We start from the raw sequence: 21,246 nt of genomic DNA on the forward strand, positions 1-21,246 counted from the left end.
GGCTGCTCTGCTTCCCAGCATTCCTGCCTGCAAGTGGCTTTTGAGTGCAAGTTCCTAAGGAACTTGAGATGTAAACACGTCAACCGTGACCGCGGTCCATTACAAAGGAAGCACCGGCCCTCTTCAGACTAGCATCTTTCCTCTGGGGGGAGTGAAAAGCACCACTACTTATAACCTTTGTCAGCTGCCGACCTAGAGGAAGCCATCCCGACCACCTGCTGGAAGAAAGGACCGTCACAGGAGCTACCACTCAGCCAAGCTCCGCGAGGCGCTGCGCGTGCCTTTCCTCACCTGGCCCTGACCAACACCCTACCTGCTGGCCGACATCACCATACCCGGTCACACAAAGAAAAAGAGGCTGTGGGAAGTGAAGGGCCCGGCCCCAGACCCCCTGAGCTGGAAGACTGTGGCCCTGCCCGCTATGCCCTGCAGGTGTGCAGCAGGCCTCCGCCAGCTTCCCAGTCACAGCTCGCCCTCAGCACCACAGCTATGCTTCCCAAGGGCCTAGCTGCTTGAGTGCACAAAGGCAACCCCTCCGTCCTCCAGCAGCCTTGCTTCTTCCTAGGAACCTGGGCCCACCCACTCAATGACGACACGGCCCCCCGGCATCCCTGGTCTGCCACCGAGGCCACAACAGAGCACGGGGTGGGGTGGGGGGAGTATGAAGAAGCGGCGCGCCCTCACAGAGGACTCGGCGGCAGCGCACGGGGTCCCAGGTGGAGGGAGAGCGCGGGAAGGCCAGCCTGGAATGGACTCCGTGTGCAGAGGCTGAATCGGATGATGGTGGGGGAGGTCACCAGAGGGGACAGGTGAGGTGGGAACACCAGGCGACAAACAGCTTACCTCCCAAGGAGGGCGCTGAACCCACTGGAGTGAAAATTCCACAGTGTTCTACAACATGCTAATACCTGAAGTGGGGCTTGCCTCACGTGGATACCTAGGTGCTCTGGGGGCCCCCTTAGGGGGCCATCCTAACGAGAGTGAGCATGCTTTTAATGGACTGGGCCCCTTGAGCTGGCCCCTGAGAAGGACGGAGTCCTCACGGCGCCCCCTCCAGGGACGGTGGGAGGGTTCGTTTCGAACGTTTTGCAGTTGCTCAGGTGTTGCCGCAGCAAACCCTGGAAAGCTGACTGCTTCACAGAACCACTGTACCTTGACCGTCTGGCGCTGGGAGGGCAGTAAAACAAGGGCAACCACGACAGGAGGGAGGCCTGGCGGACTGACCAGGTTCCTTGAAGCAGGGACTGTAGGCCTGGAGCTTGCTGGGTGGGAGGGGGATGTCGGCTTGGAAGGCTCAGTGTGGGAGAGAGTCCCTGCCTCTGGGGAAGGGACAGAAGACAGGCCCCAACACCAGAAGATGGGGTAGAAAGAAATCCCTGAGAGCAACCGGACACGTGGCCAGGGCCAAGGCCAGGCTGCTCCCGTGATCCCCAGACGGCCCACCGGCCAGGCTGGAGGAGCAGTACACCGCGGAAGCGAAAGCAAAGGAGGCTCCACTGGAAGCCCTGTCCTCTCCCCGCGGAGCCGAGCTGGCCCCTGGCTCGGGCAGTGGCTGAGGTCTCACGCAGGATGGCTGCTGGTGACCGGGAGGCTCAGCCAGACAGAAGCAGGGCCCGACCCCTGCCAGGCTAGGCCACGGGCACAAGGCAGCCCGCGGTTACTTACTCCTCGCTGCTCTGGCCAGAGGCATACAGACTGACGGATTCACCCTCACTGGCGCGTTCGCTCTGGGGGAGACAGGACGAGAGGGAACGCACATGTGACGGCCCCCCGCCACGGGGCTGGCCCTGACCGGAGGAGAGGATGGCGGCGGCGGCGTGCCCTCCGTTCTCCGGGGATGCCTTCCCAGGGTCAGGGAACAAAGCTGCTTCTGCCACCTCCTGCTTCTGTCAGAGGGGACCCACGTTTCCTGCTGGAGCTTCCCCAAAGGCGTCAAGGGCCGCTCAGGCTGTCCTGGTGGAGGCATACACCTCCCCACTCTGCCGTGCTGGGGCCGAACATGGAGAGAGGGAGGCAACACGTCAAGACAGCTCCACGCTGCAGCTGGCTGCACGTGCCTGCACTTGCTCTGCCCCTCTGCCTGTCGTGTCCTCGCCCACGCGCACGGCAGCACTTCCCGGTGCCCGGATGAAGCGCTGCGGCCCATCTCGCAGCACAGCAAAGAGGCCCTCCACCCTCAGCACCTCGGCAACTAAACACGCAACTGCCTTCTGAGCTGTCAGAGATCTCTGCACCTTTCTCTAGAAACAACCAATCACACAGAAAACCAGTAGCATTTGCTATCTTATGCTTATGACAATCTGTTGTCTCTAAATGGTCACTAACCCATTTGTGGAAAATGAGATCCCTAGCTTGATGGGAACTTTGCAGAGAAGGAAACAGATGGGCTACGATTTCACCTGGTGACCTGTGCACCCCTCAGTCCAGCCACGCCGCGACTGGGCCCACGCCAGCAACAGACTTGACCGCTTGTGAGGGCGGAGGCTTTCTCAGAAGGCGCAGCCCCACGGGGAGGCGTGTGTGTGTTGAGTTCTCACCGAAGGCGTCTGGGGCGAGTCAGTGAAAGAGGTTGCGGAAGGAAGGCAGACAGTGTTCCCATGAAAGCTGCTCTCCTGAGAAGATGAAAGAGGCCCGTCCAAGGTGCTGGGAGGCGGACTGGCTACGGTTGGCACCGCTAAGTCAGAGCTCTGAGACTGGTGGACAGGTGGGAAATGTGGAGAGGAAGAGGAGGTAGACGGGAGGAAAGGCTGGATGGAAGCTTGGCTGTGAGGCACGAAATCCTGGGAGTAGGACCTAAACACAGATTTATACTACAGAGTCAGAGTGGAACACAGACACGAACACGAGAGGATGGGAAGAAGAAAACAGACAAAAGAAAAAGTAATTAGATTAACTCAGCTGAGCCGTGACAGGCCGTTCACAGTCATTCTAACCAGGACCACCACTCAGGCCAAACCACCCCCGTGCTCCTCTGGCCTGAGGTCCCCCCACCCTGGCACGGGTCCCTTGAGAAGGGCCTGAAGACTGACCAGTGCTGTCCTCAGTGTCTAAGGGGCAGTGTCTACCCTGTCCTCAGGGGCAGGATGCGGGTACCCCCAAAGGAGAGCAAGCCACCCCCCACCGTATGGGGGTCCCGTCCTCTTTGTCAGAAAATGAAACCCTCGCAACCCCATCTATGCCTCTTGTCCTTCCAGGAACCTGGTGGCTAAATGCAGTGCGTGCAGTCAGACACCTGGTCATGTTTACTTATTTTGAGTTTTTTGGTTGAATCTCTCTGGTTTTATTCCTTGGAAGTCAAACACTGCAGCCTTTTAAATGTTGTAATCACTTCAAATCCTTTTGGAAGGGAAGGGCATAAGCCTTAAAAAATGGTTGAAAGAACTGTGCTACCAAAATGCTAAAAATTTCTGAATTCATTTCCCTTTCTGCCTAAACTTCTTTCTTTCTTTTTTAACAAATGAAGTGCAATGCCTCTGACGCTACCTTAGAACCGCCAGGCTACACTCTTCAAGATTCTCATCGTGAGAGAAAAGCCCGAGGTCAGGCTGGGGCACGACAGCAGATGCCCACAGCTCCTTAGGGCCCGTGAGCGCACTCGGCAGGACAGATGGACGAGCTTTGGGACAAGAATCCCATAGTGTCATCACGTCCTGCAAAGGGTCTGCCGACACCTGCCAAACGTGGAGCAGACTGAGGTAGGGCCTGAATCTGAAGTCCCTGCCAGGCTCACCTCCCACCACAGGTGCTGGAACCTGACAACAGCCCACCCAGCACAAACATGCACACTGCTCACTCAAATGTCCTTTGCATTTTGGTACAAAATTCAGGAGTTCTGAAACCCACGGCCAAGAAGGAGGAAGAAGAAATGAAGTTTTAAACTAGTCAGAGATCAAAGCCACTCTACCCTTAAGCGTTTTTGCGAAGCTACGTGCTTACAGGTTAACTGGACCGAGAGCTGCTGCCACTCAAGGGACAGGCACAGCCTCCCTCTGTCCCCCTGCTGCCTGCCCTGCCCTCCTAGGCTGTGCGGATCAGTCTAGAGCTCCTCCCCCCTCCTTGGTGAGGCCAAGGCCCTCTCACCCCATGAGCCCCACTGGCTGCTGGTTTATGTCAGACCCAGGATACTGCCTGGGAACCGACTCATCTTTACACATTTCATTCCCCATCTAACTTACAAACTCAAGGCCGACCCTTGGACACAGGCAGGTGAATTAGTGGAAGTACTGTACCAACACCAAAGGCTTGGATTCCTTCCAGTTCCGATTCATCCACATCCCTTCTTTTGAGAGAAGCTGGGGGTGGTGGACCCCTGGCTCGGCTGCTCTCCCCACTGAGGGCTGTGGGGCCTGAGCATCCACAGTGCCCTCCCCCGGCAGGTGCCATGTTTCACCTGGCCTCTCAGGGCAGCCATCCAGGCCTGGCCTTGCTGGGGATGGCAGAGGGGTGACGGGTTTGGCTTTGGGGACTCTCCGTTTCACCTCTGGAGGATGCTCCCCTCACAGTGAGGCTCTCTCACTGGCTGGAAAGGTGCGCAAAGAAGACCTTGAGTGAAATGCACCAGCCAAGGGATGGAGGGATGGGACAGCCCGGTCCTGGGAGGCCAGCCTGTTTCAGGCAGTGGCTGAGGTCTCACGCAGGAGTCCAGTCCCCGGGCCTGTGGGATGCTCACTCCCAGCACGCAGGTGCTGCTATGAGATATGCTAACAGATACCTCTCCCTTGGCTGTGACTCCATCTAGTTTACGATTCATGGTCAATGCTGCTATGGTCGGGATGTCTGCGTCCCCCGAAATTCTTATGTTGAAATCCTAACCCCCAGGGATGATGGGATCTGTGCCACGGAAAAGAGGCTCCAGGGGGATGCCTCACCCTTCTGCCACGTGAGGACAACGAAAAATCTGTGACCAGGAAGAGGGCCCTCACCTAACCATGCTGCACCCTGATCTTGGACTTCCAGCCTCCAGAACTGTGAGAAATAAACTTATTATAAGCCATCCAGTCTCTGGTATTTTGCTACAGCAGCCTGAACGAAGTAAGGCAAATGCCAACTCTGGAGTCCTGACACGTCCTCAATGATGCCCCCTCTTGTCCATGCCCCATGTAAATGTGTTGAGCACTTAAGTGAGCCCTGCAGTAACCAAGCACCCACTTACACGCACACGCAGGGCGGTGCCTTTTCTGGGAGGCGGAAGAATTGCCTAGAGGGCACATTCTCAAGTCACACAGACCTGGGCTTGGGTCCTGGGCTCTCTCTCTACCTGGGTGACCTTGGGCAGGTGAAGTAAGTTCTCGAGCCTCAGTCACTTCCTCTTTAAAATGGGGATGAAAACAACAGTTCTTCTCTTACCGGGTCTCTGTGTGGATTTACTGAGACGCCCCATTAAGTCCCGCTGTGTGACGAGCCATCAATGTCAGCTAGCCTCTCCTGCCCTCCAAAATACCCTCAGGAACTCCTCTAAAAACAGAGCCAAGGCACTTAATTAACTCAATACATATTTACTGAATGAGGGAATACTTAGGAATAGATTCTAATGTTATTCCCTGAAGTGCCTAGAGTATCACCTGACTCAGCAGAGCATCGACTGCGGGTGTGGACAGTACTGGACGAGCTTCCCTCGCTGTGCAGGTGCGGGTCCGAAGCGGGAGGCTGGGGAGGCCACCAAGGCGGACTGCAGGGGAGCGGGCAGCCACCAAGGAAAAGGGAAGGAAGATGCCCGTCTCTCGGACAAAGCGTCCAGGCCGCCCTCTGCAACAAGGCTGCGGCAGCTCTGGTATTCAAGCTATGCAGTCCTGCTGGGACAGGAGCCAAGCCGGAAAATCACCTTCCAGTGGGCGGGGAGACATGGTCCCTCCGGCGGCCCTGCACACTCATTCCCATACCACGGTCAACAAGCCCGGTCTCCACCGACTCCCCAGAGAAATGTTTCCAGGCCCTTTAAGATCATATTTATTCACACTGGCAGGGAGAAAGCAGGGCTGGCCGCTGAGCAGAAACACCCCTGCACCACAGCCTGGAGCTTATCTTAGGGTCTGGCTGGTGCCCGGCTTTGCTGCTGCACTCGGCGGCAGGGATTTTTATTTATAGCCAGAGTAAGGCTGTTTGGGCCGAGGAGGAGTTATGACATGAGGGCTGCCTCTCTGGAGACGGCAGATCTCCGCAGAAGATCTAGGCGTGCTGGTGCAAGGTGCTGGGGAGGAGAGCAGTCAGGAGGTGACCAGCCCTGATCACACAATCAAAGCGCCGGCAAGAGCCATCTCACGATGATGATGGTGACGACGACGACGATGACGGCTATTCGTACAGAATGCTTCCTGCTGGTCGGGTGAGGTGTTAAAGGTTTTACGATCCTTATTACAGGGATGGAGAAACGGGCTGCATGGGAAAGCCACGTACCTAGTAACACATGGCTCGGCTCAGCAGAGATGGTGCTGGGGCAGCCATCTCACACTCAGGGAGTGCCCTGGGCACGTGACAGGCCCTAAGCGCGCGGTCCCGCAGCGCTGCAGAATCCTGCCGGCTCACTCCACTCGGAGACCTCCTGAGGGGTGATCAGCCTGCAAAAGGCAGTGAGCCACGGCTTGATATACCGGCCGGGGCCGCAGCGAAAAGATCTGCCCTCATGGGAGACACAGGAGCTAGCACCCCACTCTTTTGAAAACATACACCTGAAAGAACCGCGGAGAGAGTCTTCTGGGTGTAAAGGATGAGGGAGGCTGATGTGATGTGTGGCCAGTCACATGCTAAAAAGCAAAGCCACCCGAAGCCGGCCAGGCACCGGTTTTCAGGGTCACTTCCTTTCCATCATATCCTGGCATGAAAAACGGCTAGGGACAGGCCCTGTGTTGTGTTGGCAAGAAAACAGGAAAGCAGATCTTCACATGAAAAATTCTGATTCCTCAATATGACAGACGTTCCATTTAATTCCATTGATTAGCAGAAAGCTGGGGGAGCCAGAGGGGGCAGGCAGCGAGCCAGCAGCTGAGAGCTGGAGCCACAGGCCAGAGGACCTTGACTGGTACAGCTACCCCACGGTGACTTGGGCTGCAAGCTCTGGAGAACGTTCAGCTCTACCGGTCATGGGGAAAACGCGCTCATCGGAGTGAATGGACGTATTGTTGCGGGCAAGTGTTTGGAAGTATAGAGAATTCCAGAGATCAGTCATTACTGTATCCTCTTGGCTCAAACAAGGCTTATGACTTCAGTGGTTTTGGACGCTACTTAGCAAAACAGGTAAGCTACTGGACAGCTTGTTCGGGGGCTTAAATTTTTATCCATCATTTGTGAGAAAACATATTCAAGGGAAGGTGCTTTTCTGGGGTGGTGTGGGCTTCCTTCCCCTATGGAGAGCCAGTGGGAACCACAGCCCAGGGCCAGTCCTGGGCTCTGAGGATGCTTCTTTCAACCAGGGCCTGCGAGTGTTGACACGATATGGGTGTCAGTTATTTCTCTTGGAAGGAAGTAAAGCTTTTAGCCGCTGCAAAACACACACGTCCATGATTTCCTGGGGAGGAATCTCCTGGAAAGAACCACATCAGATTTGGTTCTTAGATGGGACGTGATCACTCCTAGGTCACCAGGAAGGATTCTTGATAACGGTCCTTGTCACTCCATGTGGCAAACTGGCTGGAAGACTGCTTGTCTCCTCTCTCCTTCCTGGTCCCAGTTAATTACATGTTTACGAAAGCCATCCTTCGGGTCTATCCTAGGTCCAGAGGGAACGTCCTTCTTTGATGCGCTTCTGTTAATTTATAACAACTACATGTTAGATAATGTCCAAAGATGAGTTTTCGAAGCCAACAGGCAGATTCTGAGGCCAATGCCACAAGCTTCTTCTCTGCTCAAGGCGAGGACAGACACTGTTGTTGGTCCCATCATGTGAACAATGAGACAGCGCTCAGCTCACCCAAGAAAGGCAACATCAGCTTCATGCTGGATTCAAAAAATACCTTCTCTCTTTTTGAATAAAATTCTTGGTGGAGTCTATGTTTTAAACTCATTTCAAAATTCTAATCTGTAATTTTATAACAAAGGATGTAAAAGAACAAAAATGTTTTGCTCAGGAGAATTTTAGGACAGATGTTAAGTAGAAATTTACTATGTTTCTTCTCATGTTCCGTATTTTTGCAAGCTGAATCACAAGATCTTCCTCGAAAGCACTACGCTTTTGGCCCACGGTTTTGTGGCTAAGTATATTCTTGTGAGAACCTCCAGTACGTTTCAGGATGCTCTGCATATTCATTAAATATTAACCTTAATAACATCAACTCTTCATAAGAAAATTTAGTAGAGATTCCAAAATGGTCTGAACTTAGTTCTAGAAATCTGACTCAACTACTTTGTACTCAGTTTGGATTTAAACAGCACGACAAGGGCTCTAATTTATACTTATCTTTAGCACTATTTAGAGCCTGTAGCTACACTGTGTGTCAGAACACAAAGGACAAAAGCACGCCTCTCAACGTCCAGCCCGTGCACGGGCTTTTCTTTCTACTCAGCCTCATCGGGTCTCAATGCTTACTGGCCATTAAGCAATTCATAAATGTCAACTTGACACTGTATTTCACAGGGTGGGGATCTGGATTCTAACCTTAGCTCTGACTTAAAACTCTGATCAAATGGTTCAGTTTCTCTATTCTGGTGCCTCCATCTCCAGAACAAGGGTAAACATTCCATCACAGAGCAGGAAGGAAGGGCCTTTGACAAGTCAACAAGCAGCTTGAAAACATGAATGTAAAGGCAACTGTCAGTGTAGGAACAGCACCCTTTGGGTTCACATCACACAGGACCTTCACGAGGACCAGGGGCTCCTTTTGGTACCCGACCAGTTGACTGTCACGGACTGAGTCAGATGTACACGTGCAGTGAGGGGTTGCAGGGAAGTTCCTGTGTGTGAAGCAGCCTGCGGGCGCTGACCATCCACAATGCCGTGAGCGCCAACAACAGAGAGTCAGGGAGTCTTCAGAAGGAGGGGCAGAAACAGCTGGGTGGAGTGGCTGCTGCTGCGAGCCCCTGGGGCAAGGATCCCCAAGCCCTAGTCCTGCTTCTGGGCTACAACCAGTCCCGCCTCCTCGCTCGGCCCTTGCTGTCCACGGCAGGTGCGCTAGGCTCACTCCTGGACTCAGGCGGTGACCATCTCCTCCAGGGTGGGGGCTCGGCACAGAGCCGGGCTTCTACCGCTCCCCTGTGGGCAGCAGAAACCTGGCGGGTGCTTGGCTGCCTGTGCCTCCTGCCTCAAAGCTGTGTCTAGGCTCAGAGGGGCAGTGAACTCGGGCGTCACACTTCAGGGAAGCGATGGCCACACAAGCACCCCGGGTCGTTGAGGAAGGGTGGAAAAGCACAGGGTGAACTTCCCGGAGAAGCCAAATCATATTTCAAGGGCCCAGCGACAAGAAGTGCCTGTGAATCCCTCGGGCCAGAGAGCCAGCAGCCAGAGCCTCCTGGGTCAGCAGAGAAGGAAAAAGAGGAAGAAAGAGAGTTCTCGGCCACAGCCTGGGATCAGTGCCTCTGATTCGTGGGAACGGAGAGCCTCTCCTGTTATGAGTCCGCTCAGGTTGTTCTGATGAAATGCTTGGAGGCAGGGAAAGACGGCCGGGATGGTGGGGTGGGGGAGAGCTGGACGCCTCCCTGTCACTGCTCCCAGTCAGGTCAGCGTCACAGAGCACCTGCGACTTGCTGCTGGGCCCTGACCCAGGTACAAGGTCCAAGAACATAAAAAGCCCAATCCCTACTCGCAGAGAAAAAGAGCCTGAGCATTGCAGAAGAAAGAAAAACCACCCAATGCGGCAACACTGTGATAATTCCTCCCTTTTTACTGAATGCCGGTGTGCATCTTGCACTAACTACATTATGCTCTTTATGTGTGTTTTCCCTTTAATCCTCCCGACAACTTCACGCCCCCAGTGACAGAGGAGGAAGCGGAGCTGGGGTGGCATGCTCAGGTCCACGCAGCAAGTAAGGACAAAGCCTGGTGGGGAAGGGATTGGGGGAGTGGGAAAGGGCCGGGACAGAGGAGAGAAGCCCGGGGGTGGGGTGGGAGGGGGGCAGGAGAAAGCGGAGGGAAGGCGGGGCCCGGGACAGGTGGGCGGCCTGGCCCTGCAGGGACAGGGTGACACTTCGGTCTGCCTGTGCTGCTTTGCGGGGAAGGAGGGCGGCCGGCTGTGGCGGCAAGGCTGGAAAGGAGGCCACGGTGGCCACACCGGGGGCAGTGATGGGGTGGAGAGAAGGACCAGCGTGGGGTGGGCAACGGGACGGGCCACAGGGCTTGGTGACTGGGTGTGCACGTGTCCCGTGAAAACGAGGCGCGTACGTGGGGCTGGGGGGACACGATGAGCTCAGTTCTCACCTGGGCAACTCAGTGGACGGGGGGAACACGCACAGAAATCACCAGGACGGGGGGCCGAGGGCTTTGGCCCGTCCCGCGAGGCAGGCGTGTGGCGGGGGTGGATCCCTAATCCCAGGGGGCCCAGAGTCTAGCGAGGAGACACCAGCACCTGCCCACTACGCTCCGTGGTGAGGCCCCCCAAAATGGGGCAGAGCCTGAGAGTCCACGGCTTCCGGGCACCTGAGTGGCCCCCGGGTTACCTGGGCCGCAGCAATCCGCAGAGGCGCCCGCAGAGACTCTCTGGCAGGCGGCAGCATGGCCCTGGCTTGCCCGATGCTGATGGCGCCGGGGCTGCTCTCCAGGAAAGCCCACAGAGTCGGGCAGGCCGACGGAACAACGCCCCCCAGGAGAGGTCAGCTCGGGGACACACCTGCCCGTCCCTGGCCCCAGTGCTGCCCACGGACACGCCCTCTTCTCTCAGACTGAGTTCTCTCTAAGCAGGGCAGGAAGCCATAAGGAGAAAGGTGGCAGCAGGAAGAAACAAGAGGCAGGCACGGGAGGCAGGAACACATTTTTCCCAGCAGGAGGGCACACGCTGTGTGCTATGACGTGCTGAGCGGCCGGCCCACTCGTGACTCCGGCCCACAATCTCTTTCTCACCCGGCTCTGTCGTCTCTTCTTTCCCGCCTCCTCCCCCTTCCCCGTCTGGCCTCCAGACCTGTCAGAGTGCCCCGGTCTCCGGGATGCCTGTGACGGGAGGTCGAGGAGGGGGCTGGACAGAGCGAGTCTCCCCCGGCTGGGCCCTAAAGGACACGCGTGCTACGGCACGAGAGCCTGCGCCCAGCCCTCAGAGAGTCACTGTCAGCGGCTCCACACATCTCCCCCCTTTAAACTGAAGTCCTCAACATGACACACCCTTGACTTTGTTACCCGAAAGATTTTTAAAAACAGATGACAGTTATTATGGGTATTTCCGAAGTTCTTCTTAAAACCTGGGTCTTCTAGTAGTTTTACTTCTCCAGAATCATTTCGGAAGCCAAGATGGTAAAGCAAGTATTTCAACAGATTCCTAGCATCCAGACAGATCTCTTGGTGATAGTAAATATCAGTTGGCAAAGAAAGGATGTACCAGAAAATAGTTCAGGAGACGGCGGAGTTTTCTAACGTCGCCGTTGCAATACCTGGAGGGCACTGGCAACCCCAACGGTTACTGACAGACTCTCAGTAACACCTCGGTCAAGGGTAAGGTGAATATGGACCCGACCCAAAACTTTCAAGATTGGCACCACTAGGGTTCAGAATGACAGAAAACGCAAGCCAGAGGAGGGAGATGGTGAGGAAACGGCACGTGGGACTTCAGGGTGAGGGGGGGAAGGGCTGGTGCTGGAGGGACGAGAAGCGGGTGGAGGTGGAAGGCGGGCAGCCAGCACAGGCTGGGCCGCAGTGAGAACAGGGCAGGCAGCCCAGGGGGTACAAGTGATGGAGGAGAATCCAGGGACAGGAGCAGACGCCAGCACCACGTCTGAGAGCTGTTTCTAGGAGGGCCCGCCACTCAAACCCTTACCAGTGTCACCAAGGGGCAGGCTCATTGCAAGGCCCAGCACAATCAGAACAGGAATGAGGGCGTCGGCCTCCCAGCCCGGGGGAGGCTGCACCTAGCTCTCCACGTCATTCTGGTCTCACGGTCACTCATCGTTTCCCTGAACGCCTTCTCCTATCAAACTGGTCTTAATACCCTGGACACCACACGTCAGTCTGGCTACGCGTCTCCTAGGATCACAGCGCGTGGCGGGAAGGACAGGGAGTCTGTGGACGGGGGGCTAAGCAGACCCAGCCGGAGACCGCGAAGAGGAGGGTGGGCGCCAGGCAGGAACGGGAGCAGGAACGCGTCTGGCACACAAGTGGGGAAAGAGCTCAAGACCGGCCTGAGCCCCGGAGGTCCGCACCCACAAGGCAGCTCGGGGAGCAGCTGGTCTGGGGTAAGGGGCAGGACACGTGGAAGGGCTGGAACTGTCACTATCCTCCAGCCCACTCACCCAGGACCTCAGTCCTGCGTGCTTATACTTGAGACAATCTTCCTTCCAGAATGTATGCCAGGCCTTCCCGGCCTCATCTTCAGGCAGGGCCCTCGGTGTGGAACAACTTGGACTAGACTTCCCTGACCTTTATCTCCCTGAAATCCTAACTGTCCTTCACACCACCACTCAAGCGCCCCTTCCCCACGAAGCGCCGCCTGGCACTGTCCCGGCTCCACAGACCATCTGTGACTCTCGCGCTGTTACTCACACTCTGCCCGGGCCGGAGTCTCTTTTATGCCCAACTTATTCTGCCTACTCAATTGCAAGGGCTGCTCAAGGATGATGGGGCCACCCTACTCGCTCTGGATCCTTCTTGCTGCCTGACCCGCACTAGGAGAGGCTCCGTGCTTATTGAATTAAACTTATCCTGGGATCCTGGGAAGAGGGAACAAGAATGCTTTTTCAGCACCTACTGCATTTTACATTGAGCAATGCAGATGTACTGCTCTACAATTCCCTTGGCAAGGTTTTCAATCTTCCTGTTACATGGCAGAAGTAACAGGTCACTGGACCAAGAACTGTGTGAGGTGTCTTCAGATTTGGCACCTGCTGTATTCCTATGAGGCAACCCTTGGGAATTCCATGCTGGACTGACGACACAGGCCCAGGGACATTCGGGAATAAAGGGCTGCTCTGAGAGCATGTCAAAGCCCTTCTGTCTGGGGCTCATCTTAGAACGTAGCAGAGAATATACGAAGAATACGCTGGTATTACACTAAATCATTTCTCCGGGGTCTCAGCATTTCAAATGTCAAGCGTTGCATACATTTAGGCCATTACTAGCAGCTCTTGAGGCCTGGAGGGACTTTCCTTTCAGTGAAGTAAAGCACCTTTCTTAGCTCACTCCCCTCAGGCTCCTTTGTGGAGCTGCCGTTGACAACACAGCATTTCTGCTGCAGGACGCCGTAAGACTCCCCTACGTGCCAGGGCTGATAGCCACGACGTACTCACACCCAAACTTAATTAAAATGCCCTCAAATTTTCTTTAATTCCATAGTAAACAGTCCAATGCATTGACAGTCTTCTACCCCAAACTACTCAAAAGGGATATTGTAGACACCCTTAGGAAAACCCACACTTCCTTTCTGTTCACAGAGGGGGGAAACTGTCAAGAGCTGGGATTGTCTACAAGCCAAGTTTAGCAAGATTTGTGAAAGGAGCTTGCCAGAGGTGCGTGCTGAGGAAACAGAGGGCGTCTGTGCACCAGGGCAGGGCTGGGGGTGGGGCGAGTGGTGTTTAGCCTTTCTACAGCACGTATGGTTGGTGCGGGCTCTAAAAAGCTAGGCCCTAGCACACTGAAGGGAGGACTGCGCCCCAAGGGCCTCACAACGGGCAGGTGCAGCTTAAACCGGGCGCTGGATGGCTCCCAAATACGGAAACTGGACGAGACCACACTGGGAACCCAAGCTTGGAGAGGTCTCCAAAAGTCACCAGGTCAACCTTGTCATTCATAGAGGGAAAGGGAAGTGCAAGCAGGTTAAGCCACTTGCCCAAGCTCTCCTGTACAGAATCAGAGCAGAGCCAAGACCAGAGTCCAGAACTCTAAGAGAAAGTGCAATAGTAATAAACTTTCTAGGCTTACTGTGTGCCTGGAAGTCTCCTGTGAGTTTACTTAATCCTCCCATTCATGAACTACTATAAGAGGCAAGGAAAAGTACAATCCCAAAGGACAGAAATTGAGGCCTGGGGAGGATAAACCGATTTTAAGTGGAGCCCAAATGTGCCCCCTTGCCAAGTTCTTTCCCCTGACATCCGGAGTGTCACTGGAACAGATTAATTGCGTCAGCACAGCCACACTTCGAAGCTGTGTCCTAGGCAATGACACACAGTTGCTGTTGCTTTAAGCCACAAAGTTTTGGGGTGGTACGTTACGTAGCAAGAGTTAGCAAAAGCTAACTGATACAGCTCTCAAACTCAAACTCCGTCATGCTGGGTATAACCTGCTCTCCGGGGCTTTGCTTCCTACGTGAGGACTATTCCTTTTTAAACACAGAACACTACAGGGCTGACCCAAGGCCCAGTGTGAGAATGGAATAAAAAGGCCAAGACGTCCCTGCCAGTTTATGCCTGGGTGATGACATTCCAAGTGCGGCCGCTAATGATCCCCATCCCACCGGCTCACACAGTCCTTTGGGCCACAGCCAGCCAACCACGCATACCCTTTCCCATCTAGTGCAGGGGCCTGCGGAGAGACAGAGCCGGCGATGGGCAGCAGCACACACGTCGGGAGGCAGGAGCGACAAGGGAAAGATCTCGCTCACCAGTTTCCCAGTAGCGAGCAGCAGGGAGCGACTCACCGAGGGCACAGGTAAGTTGCCGTGCCGGCTGAGAAAGGAGTTAGAGACGGACACACTGATGCCCTGAGCGGCACTGCCGTCCTCGGGAGTGAAGGCCACTTTAGTTTGCTGGACACAGTAGGAGACAGAGGAGAAGGAAGCAGCAGCATAGGAGGCCTGCTGGACAGAGGAAGGAGAGAGAAGACAGGGAAGGAGGGGGAAAGCAGAGGACAGTCAGGCATGTACACGTAAAGGCTAAACAGGCTGCTACCCGACTCTGCTGGGACATTCTGGAGAGGGATGGCTTCCCGGCCCAGCTCAGGGGTTAAGGACGCCTGCCAAAGGTGACCTGGGTGAGTGGGCGCCCTCTTCACTTCTGGGTCCGCTGGAAGTGGCGGTAAGGTGGGAAGAGCCATGCAGACCTGGGTGAGTCCCTGCTCTTCCGCTTATTTCGGGTCCCAGACCCCCCTCTGTGGGGTGGCTGTGCTCCAGCAGAGTGCAGAGGGGGAGCCAGGCTGCCTGGGTTTAATCTGAGCCCCGCCATTCGTGACCTGCCTGGCCCTGGGCATTACTCAAAGCTCTCTGTGCCCCAGGTTGTCATCTGTAGGATGTGGGGAACACGGTGCTGGGCGGTATGCATGGAAAGCACTTAGGACCAGCCTCCCTCGGCGCACGCGGGCCAGCAGGTGTAACCAGCACTCTCACTTCTGTCTGGAAAAATGGGGTCACACTTCTTGCGTCTGCCCTGGAGAAGGGATGCCAAGCAGCTGGCACAGGGCATGGCACACGTGTGCCCGGGCTTCAGTCAGAGCTGGGCATGGCTCCCAAATCTTCCACTTCTGGCAGTGGGCTTTGAGTCAGTCTCTCCAGCTCTCTCAGCCTCAGTTTACTTAAAATGGGGGTGCCAGGGGCCGTGGGGAGGATCGTGCGACACCATACGAAAGCCCCGGTGCTCACTCAGAGCGCTGTTTAACAGGGTGTAGGCCCACCTCCCGGGCCCCCGGCAGGCCTCTCCCCAGAGCTGCCCTCACCGCCGCCCTGCCACAGGTGAGGCCGTCTGACAGCTCTCTCACGCGGGCTGGGACTCGCGTGCGCTCCTTAGGGATCTCTCCCCAGTTCTCTGACACCTATGGGCTACACGATACAGAGAAGATGCCCAAGGCCGGCCGACAGGCACGCGTGCACTCCGGCAGGAGGGGATGAGAAAACTTCACATTTCAACCTAACTGGCCCAGCTGTCCAACCAAACATTTTAGGTCAGAGGTCCCGGGGGCAGGCATTTATATTTCTGTGGTGACAATTTCTTCTTGAAATCCTAGAATCAATTTTCAATTTCTGTTCATATTCGGGCATGTTCAGGTGTCTGCGGGGTGACCAGTACAGGTGAAAAACTAAGACCCTGAGCACAACTGCTGAAACACAGCTAGCTGGTGGCAGAACTGCGACCCACGACTCCCAGCCCGAGCCTGGCCTTTCCTCTACTAGACCAGGCTGTCCCCCAAGAGGCTGGCTGTGGCTCTGCGGGGCCAGCCCCAGAGCCTGCTGAGTGTAGGAAGGCTCGGGGATGCCTGGGGCCAGGCATGCTCGAGGCCCAATCACAGCACTGCTGAGGCCCAGACAGTTTCGAGGAGTCACCCAGGGGCCTTTGTCGTCCGGTCGGCAGCTGCCTCCCAGAAAAGTCGGGGCAGTACCTCACGTCCTCTCGCAATGGATAAAAGGCGGCCTGGCCAGCCACGCTGGGCCCCTCGCCGGTTAAATCACTACCAAATTGACCAGCGTAAGAGCAAGACAGCACACGCAGCTCTGATAAAGTCGGGTCTCCTTTCCTGGAGAACACGGCTGGATGGGACATTTGGATTCCACACCCTGACCAGAGCCCACTCAGTTAGTAAACTGGTGGCAAAGAGAAAAGGGTTGAGAGGCGCACCCGCCGTGCCCCTCGTCTGGTCCCAGAGCTTCACAGCCTGCCCACGGCTGGACAGCCTGCCTCTGTGCCACCTACACGGAGTCCTTACACAGGAGGGGTTTTTGAAGGAGGAACGGTGCGCCATGCCTGAAACACAAAGCGGCTCTGTGCAAAGCCATCCTGCTTCAATAGAGCTGGTTCTCACTGGGCCATCCCCGGCCAGGGCGGGGTGTTAAATCACTGGGCAGAGTGAGGCCCATTATGTAAATCAAGTCCACAGATGGCCCTACACAGACCGTGCCCTGTGCTCTGATTGAGTCCCTCCTTTCTGGGAGGTCTATATTGGAGCCAAAGAAGAGAGAAAAAGGACCGTCAACAGAGAAAGCAAACATTCTGAGTACAAGCCAGCCCCAGCTGCAGGGGCTGCTCTGGAAAAGAAAGGTGCCACCCCCCAGGGTGGGGAGATGGTGCAGCAGGAGACAGGCCGCAGCGAGGGCACGAGAGCACGGCCCAGAGCCCTGGCTCGGAAGGAGAGGTGCCGAAACCTGCCCCAGGACCATCCCAGTTCCTAGAGACCCGTCAGGATGAGAGACTGGCTGCTGGGGGTGGAACAGCGAGGGGCACCCGGGAGGGGCCGCTTACCAGCTGCCGCTGCTTGGGGGGCAGGGCGGGGGGCGGGGCGAGCTCTTGCGGGGCATCCCCGGCGCTGAAAGAGTCGCTGAAGCCATACACCTCCATGAGGAGCCTGTTCTTCTGCTGGTAGATGTGCTCCTTCTGCGGCGTCCGGTAGAACACGGAGGGCTGTGGCTCCGAGTAGTCCTCGAGCAGCTGCATGTAGGCCAGCACTGCGGACACAGGGGGGCACTGGGCTGGAGACCGCTGTGCACAGACCCCCACCCTACCCCCTCACAGCGGCCAGGGTGAGGGCCCGGACAGCCCACTCTGTGCGACACTACCACGCGGACACCCGTGTCAAGGCGATGTGAACCCTGACTCGGCGACCATGGCGTGTCACGGGGGGTCACGGTGGAGGTGGCGACGGGGGGCGGGGGTGGTGGTGGGGAGCCGTGTGTGCGGGGAGGGAGGGCAAGGATCTATGGGAACTCCCTGTACTTTCCGCTCAACGTCCCTGGGAACCTAGAACCGCTCTAGGGAATAGAGTCTGTTTTTAGAAAGGCGTAGGGGGCACTCCACTCCGTGCTGAGAAGCCCTCGGGGCTTTCCAGCCTCTCCAGGGCCGTGGTCGTGGCCCGTGCGCAGGGCTCAGGGCACAGCGGGCGCCCAGTGCACGCTGCCCGCTCCTCTGGCTCTTTCAGTTCCTGGACCATGCTCGGGGCTTTCCACAGCGCTGTTCCAGCTGCTCTTCCCGCAACCCTGCTGCTACGCTGCCAGGCCCGACTCTTTCCCTCCTTTGGGCCTCGGGCTCAGGTTCCCTGACTTCCATGGAGGCCTCTCACCCCTGGCTCTGCCCCAGCAGCCCCTCCTCAGCCCCACGTTCCCTTCCTTCGGAGGCCTTCCCACTGTGTGTCACGAGCTAGCTGGGCTTTTCTCATTCGTCTGATTTTTCTGAGCACCTACTATGTGTTAGGCACTGACCCAGGTGCTGGGACTACACAGGGGCCAGCAAAGTGAATCCTTTGCCTGCGTGGCGCTCACACCCTCCCCAGGGAGACAGAAAACAGGCCGAGGTGCAGTATGCGTGTCCCATGGAGGACAGTGAAATGGGGTGGCGATGGGGGCGCTTCTCTAGAATAAGGGTGAGGATGGGTGGAAGAGTCTTCCCGGCCAGGCAGAGGTCCACAGCCAGGACGAGGGTCCAGTGAGCAGAGCACAGCTGGTGAGGGGAGAGGGATGACCCAGGAGGTTGCATGGGGCTGTGTGAACGGGGTAAGGAAGCGGGCTTGATGCTGAGTCGGCAGGAACCCACAGAAGCCCCCCACCCCCACCCTGGGTGTGCCCGGAGCTGCTTCGTCTTGGGAAGACGGTTCTGGGCGGCTGTGCTTGCTCAGGTGAAAGGCCGCGGTGGGGGTGGGGGTGAGAGTGGTTTGGTTCAGGAAGAATCTCCAAAGCAGGTGCAACAGGACTTACTGCCTCTCACTCAAGAGCTGAAGCTGCAGGAGGGCAGGGACCTTGTCTGTCCTGTCGGCTGCTGTATCAGCGGTGCCTAACACACAGTAGGTGTCCACACATATTTACAGGATGAATGAATGAAGAGAACGCATGTCCCTCCCGCATCTGTCCCTGCTCAGTGACTTGCTGAACCAGGCTGCAGCCCCGGGGGGTGGGTCTTGCAGAGCACCCGCTGGGTAGGCGAGAAATAACAGTCACTAAGCTCAGTTCTCCCCCTCCAAGCCCAGAGGTTCTAAGGAACATCCTCTGTACAGAGGGATGAATAGTGAGAAAAGAAGTGCTCACATTGAAACATAAGGATCCTCCTCTCTACAAGCCCTTTAAGAAGTCCTAGCCCCGGTGCTCTGTGACCACCTAGAGGGGTGAGATAGGGAGGGCGGGAGGGAGACGCGAGGAGGAGGGGATATGGGGATACATGTATAGCTGATTCACTTTGTTATAAAGCAGAAATTAACACACCATTGTAAAGCAATTATACTCCAATAAAGATGCTAAAAAAAAAAAAAAAAAAAGCAGTCCTAGCCCTTGCCACTGTGGCCATCTGTCCCGGAGCTGCGGCCTCACGGCGCAGCTGCCTGCACCTGCGGGGCCCGCACAGCAGGCAGGCTCCCTCACCGGCAGTGTGGCGCCACCGACGGAGCCCTTGGCCGCAGACAGCGGCTCTGCGGCAGGTGTGAAGCCCTCAGCCCTCACGTGAGGGCATCAGCGTATACTTTATTTCTGACTTTTGGAGGTTAGTGATCCAAGCCCCATCTTCTGAGCCAGGCCTTTCTGTAGACTCCAGAGGGTTCTGGGAGAAATGACAGTCTGGACCTGACAGAGCCGTCATCTGGTGTCCGTAGCTGTGAGGCTGGACTGGAGCAGAAGCCCTTTCTCCAACCCCAATCTACCTGTGTGGATGGGATCTCGCACTTTCCACTCCCTGTCACAAAGTCAAGGTCAAGGCAGGCCGGAACTGCTCCGCCCTTCCCCTTCTCTAGGTAGCGGAGGAAGCTCCTGGGTGTTAGGGCATCCTCTATACAGACGCGTGTTTGGAGGGAAAGGCACCGTTGCGCCCCTCAATACCTGCGTCAGAAATAAGTACTAACTTATTTACAGAGTTACCGCGCACGAACTAAGAGGGAGGTGAAGGGATGCGAGCACCTGCTAGGTGAAGCCAAAGTTCAGATACTAAGAAACCATGGCAAGAACAAGTTTGCAGGGCTTAACTTCGTATTTTCAAATAACCAGAAAGTTGGGCTTAACTGGAGACCTAAACCAGTCAGAAATGAAAGGACAGAGATACTTTGCTGGGGAAGGCAGCTGTGAAGGTAGGGAGATGGTCTTTTTCTTCTCTGTACCTCAATGGGGTCAAGGTAGACAGGAAATGCCTTTCTCCAAATACATCTTTCTAGCACCCTACACTGAAAGAGGGGTTCAAAGTTACCTTCTTTATTTAAAGGAATCAGTAAGAACATCTCAGCTCCAGAAAGCACAGAGTGGAGCTTGGCTGTAAAAGGTGGTTTCCCCCATAAAACCGGTGCTTCTCAAAGAGAAGTGCAGCTTGCAGTCCCCCTGGAACCCCACATCGCCTTTTCTCTAACACTGCACAAGCAACACCACTGGGTTCCAGGGCAAGATGCAAACCATGAAGACGACCCCAAATGCCCACGAATTTCTCCCTAAGGAGCCTGAATGCAACCGCCTCTGCCTGACCAAAACTGAAAGCTTCAGCAAGGCTGCGATCTTTTCAGGAGCGCCATGAACTCCTTGATGTTGAGGTCCTTGTAGAGAGCTGCTAACCAAGCACAGAGAAGCAGCAGCGATGGTCGCCACCTTCTAGAATCAAGGAGGACCAGTCCACTTCAAAGGTAGCCCAGCACAAGGGCCCAGAGACTACAGCCACCGGCATCACTGGGAAGGCCCAGTGGGCACCTGGGGCTATGGGCAGACAGCGATGAGGAAGCTTGTCTGGCACAAGGGGCTCACAGGGCCGGGGACCCTCAGAGCAACCCAAAGGACGGGGATATTCTCTGACACCGAGGCTGCGCGTGCACAAGCTTTGTCCAGCGTTAGCCAAGTATAAAGGTGATGATTATCTCCTCCTTTCCTTCAAAGCAACTCTGTGAGGAGTTTTCCACGGGGCCACAGATTGGAACTCTTCAAGGGTCCTCTCGGGAAGTGAAGAGCAGACTTGAGACTAGGACTGAGCCTCAGGGAGCCTCAAGTCAGGGGTCCTTTCACAGGGCACAGAGGAGGCCACCAGCTGTGCAGGGGTTCCTACTGTAAGCTGGCACAGGGCTCAGGGAAGTGGGGGGAGGCCTTCCTCCTCAGCCTGGGAGGCAGTGAGTTGAGCTAGGAAAACACTGCTCAGAAACCCACATCTGCCACCCACTTCCTTGCTGATCTGATCTTGGGCAGAGGCTCAGTTCCTTTGAGCTCCAGTTTCTTCAGCTATAAAAAGGGGGCTAATGACACCCGGCCAGCCAGGAGGTTGGTAAGGACGAATACGACAGAGTATGTCAGAGTATGTCAAGGGTGCCACACCGGAAGCGCT

At 56.1% G+C, this 21,246-nt stretch overlaps 1 protein-coding gene across 6 annotated transcripts in view; it reads right to left on the minus strand.

The window, feature by feature from the left end:
* Window positions 1-21,246, minus strand: part of RAPGEF1 (Rap guanine nucleotide exchange factor 1) — a 119,898-nt gene that overhangs the window by 23,583 nt on the left and 75,069 nt on the right. For all 6 annotated transcript variants that reach the window (XM_029201620.1, XM_029201615.1, XM_029201617.1 and 3 more), the window contains one exon: window positions 17,224-17,426. In XM_029201620.1, coding sequence (XP_029057453.1) covers window positions 17,224-17,426 — 203 coding nt within the window. The remainder of the gene's footprint in view (window positions 1-17,223; window positions 17,427-21,246) is intronic.

This window comes from Monodon monoceros, unplaced genomic scaffold, assembly GCF_005190385.1.
Source record: "Monodon monoceros isolate NGI ecotype Baffin Bay Population unplaced genomic scaffold, NGI_Narwhal_1 Super_Scaffold_5, whole genome shotgun sequence".
Taxonomy (NCBI): domain Eukaryota; kingdom Metazoa; phylum Chordata; class Mammalia; order Artiodactyla; family Monodontidae; genus Monodon; species Monodon monoceros.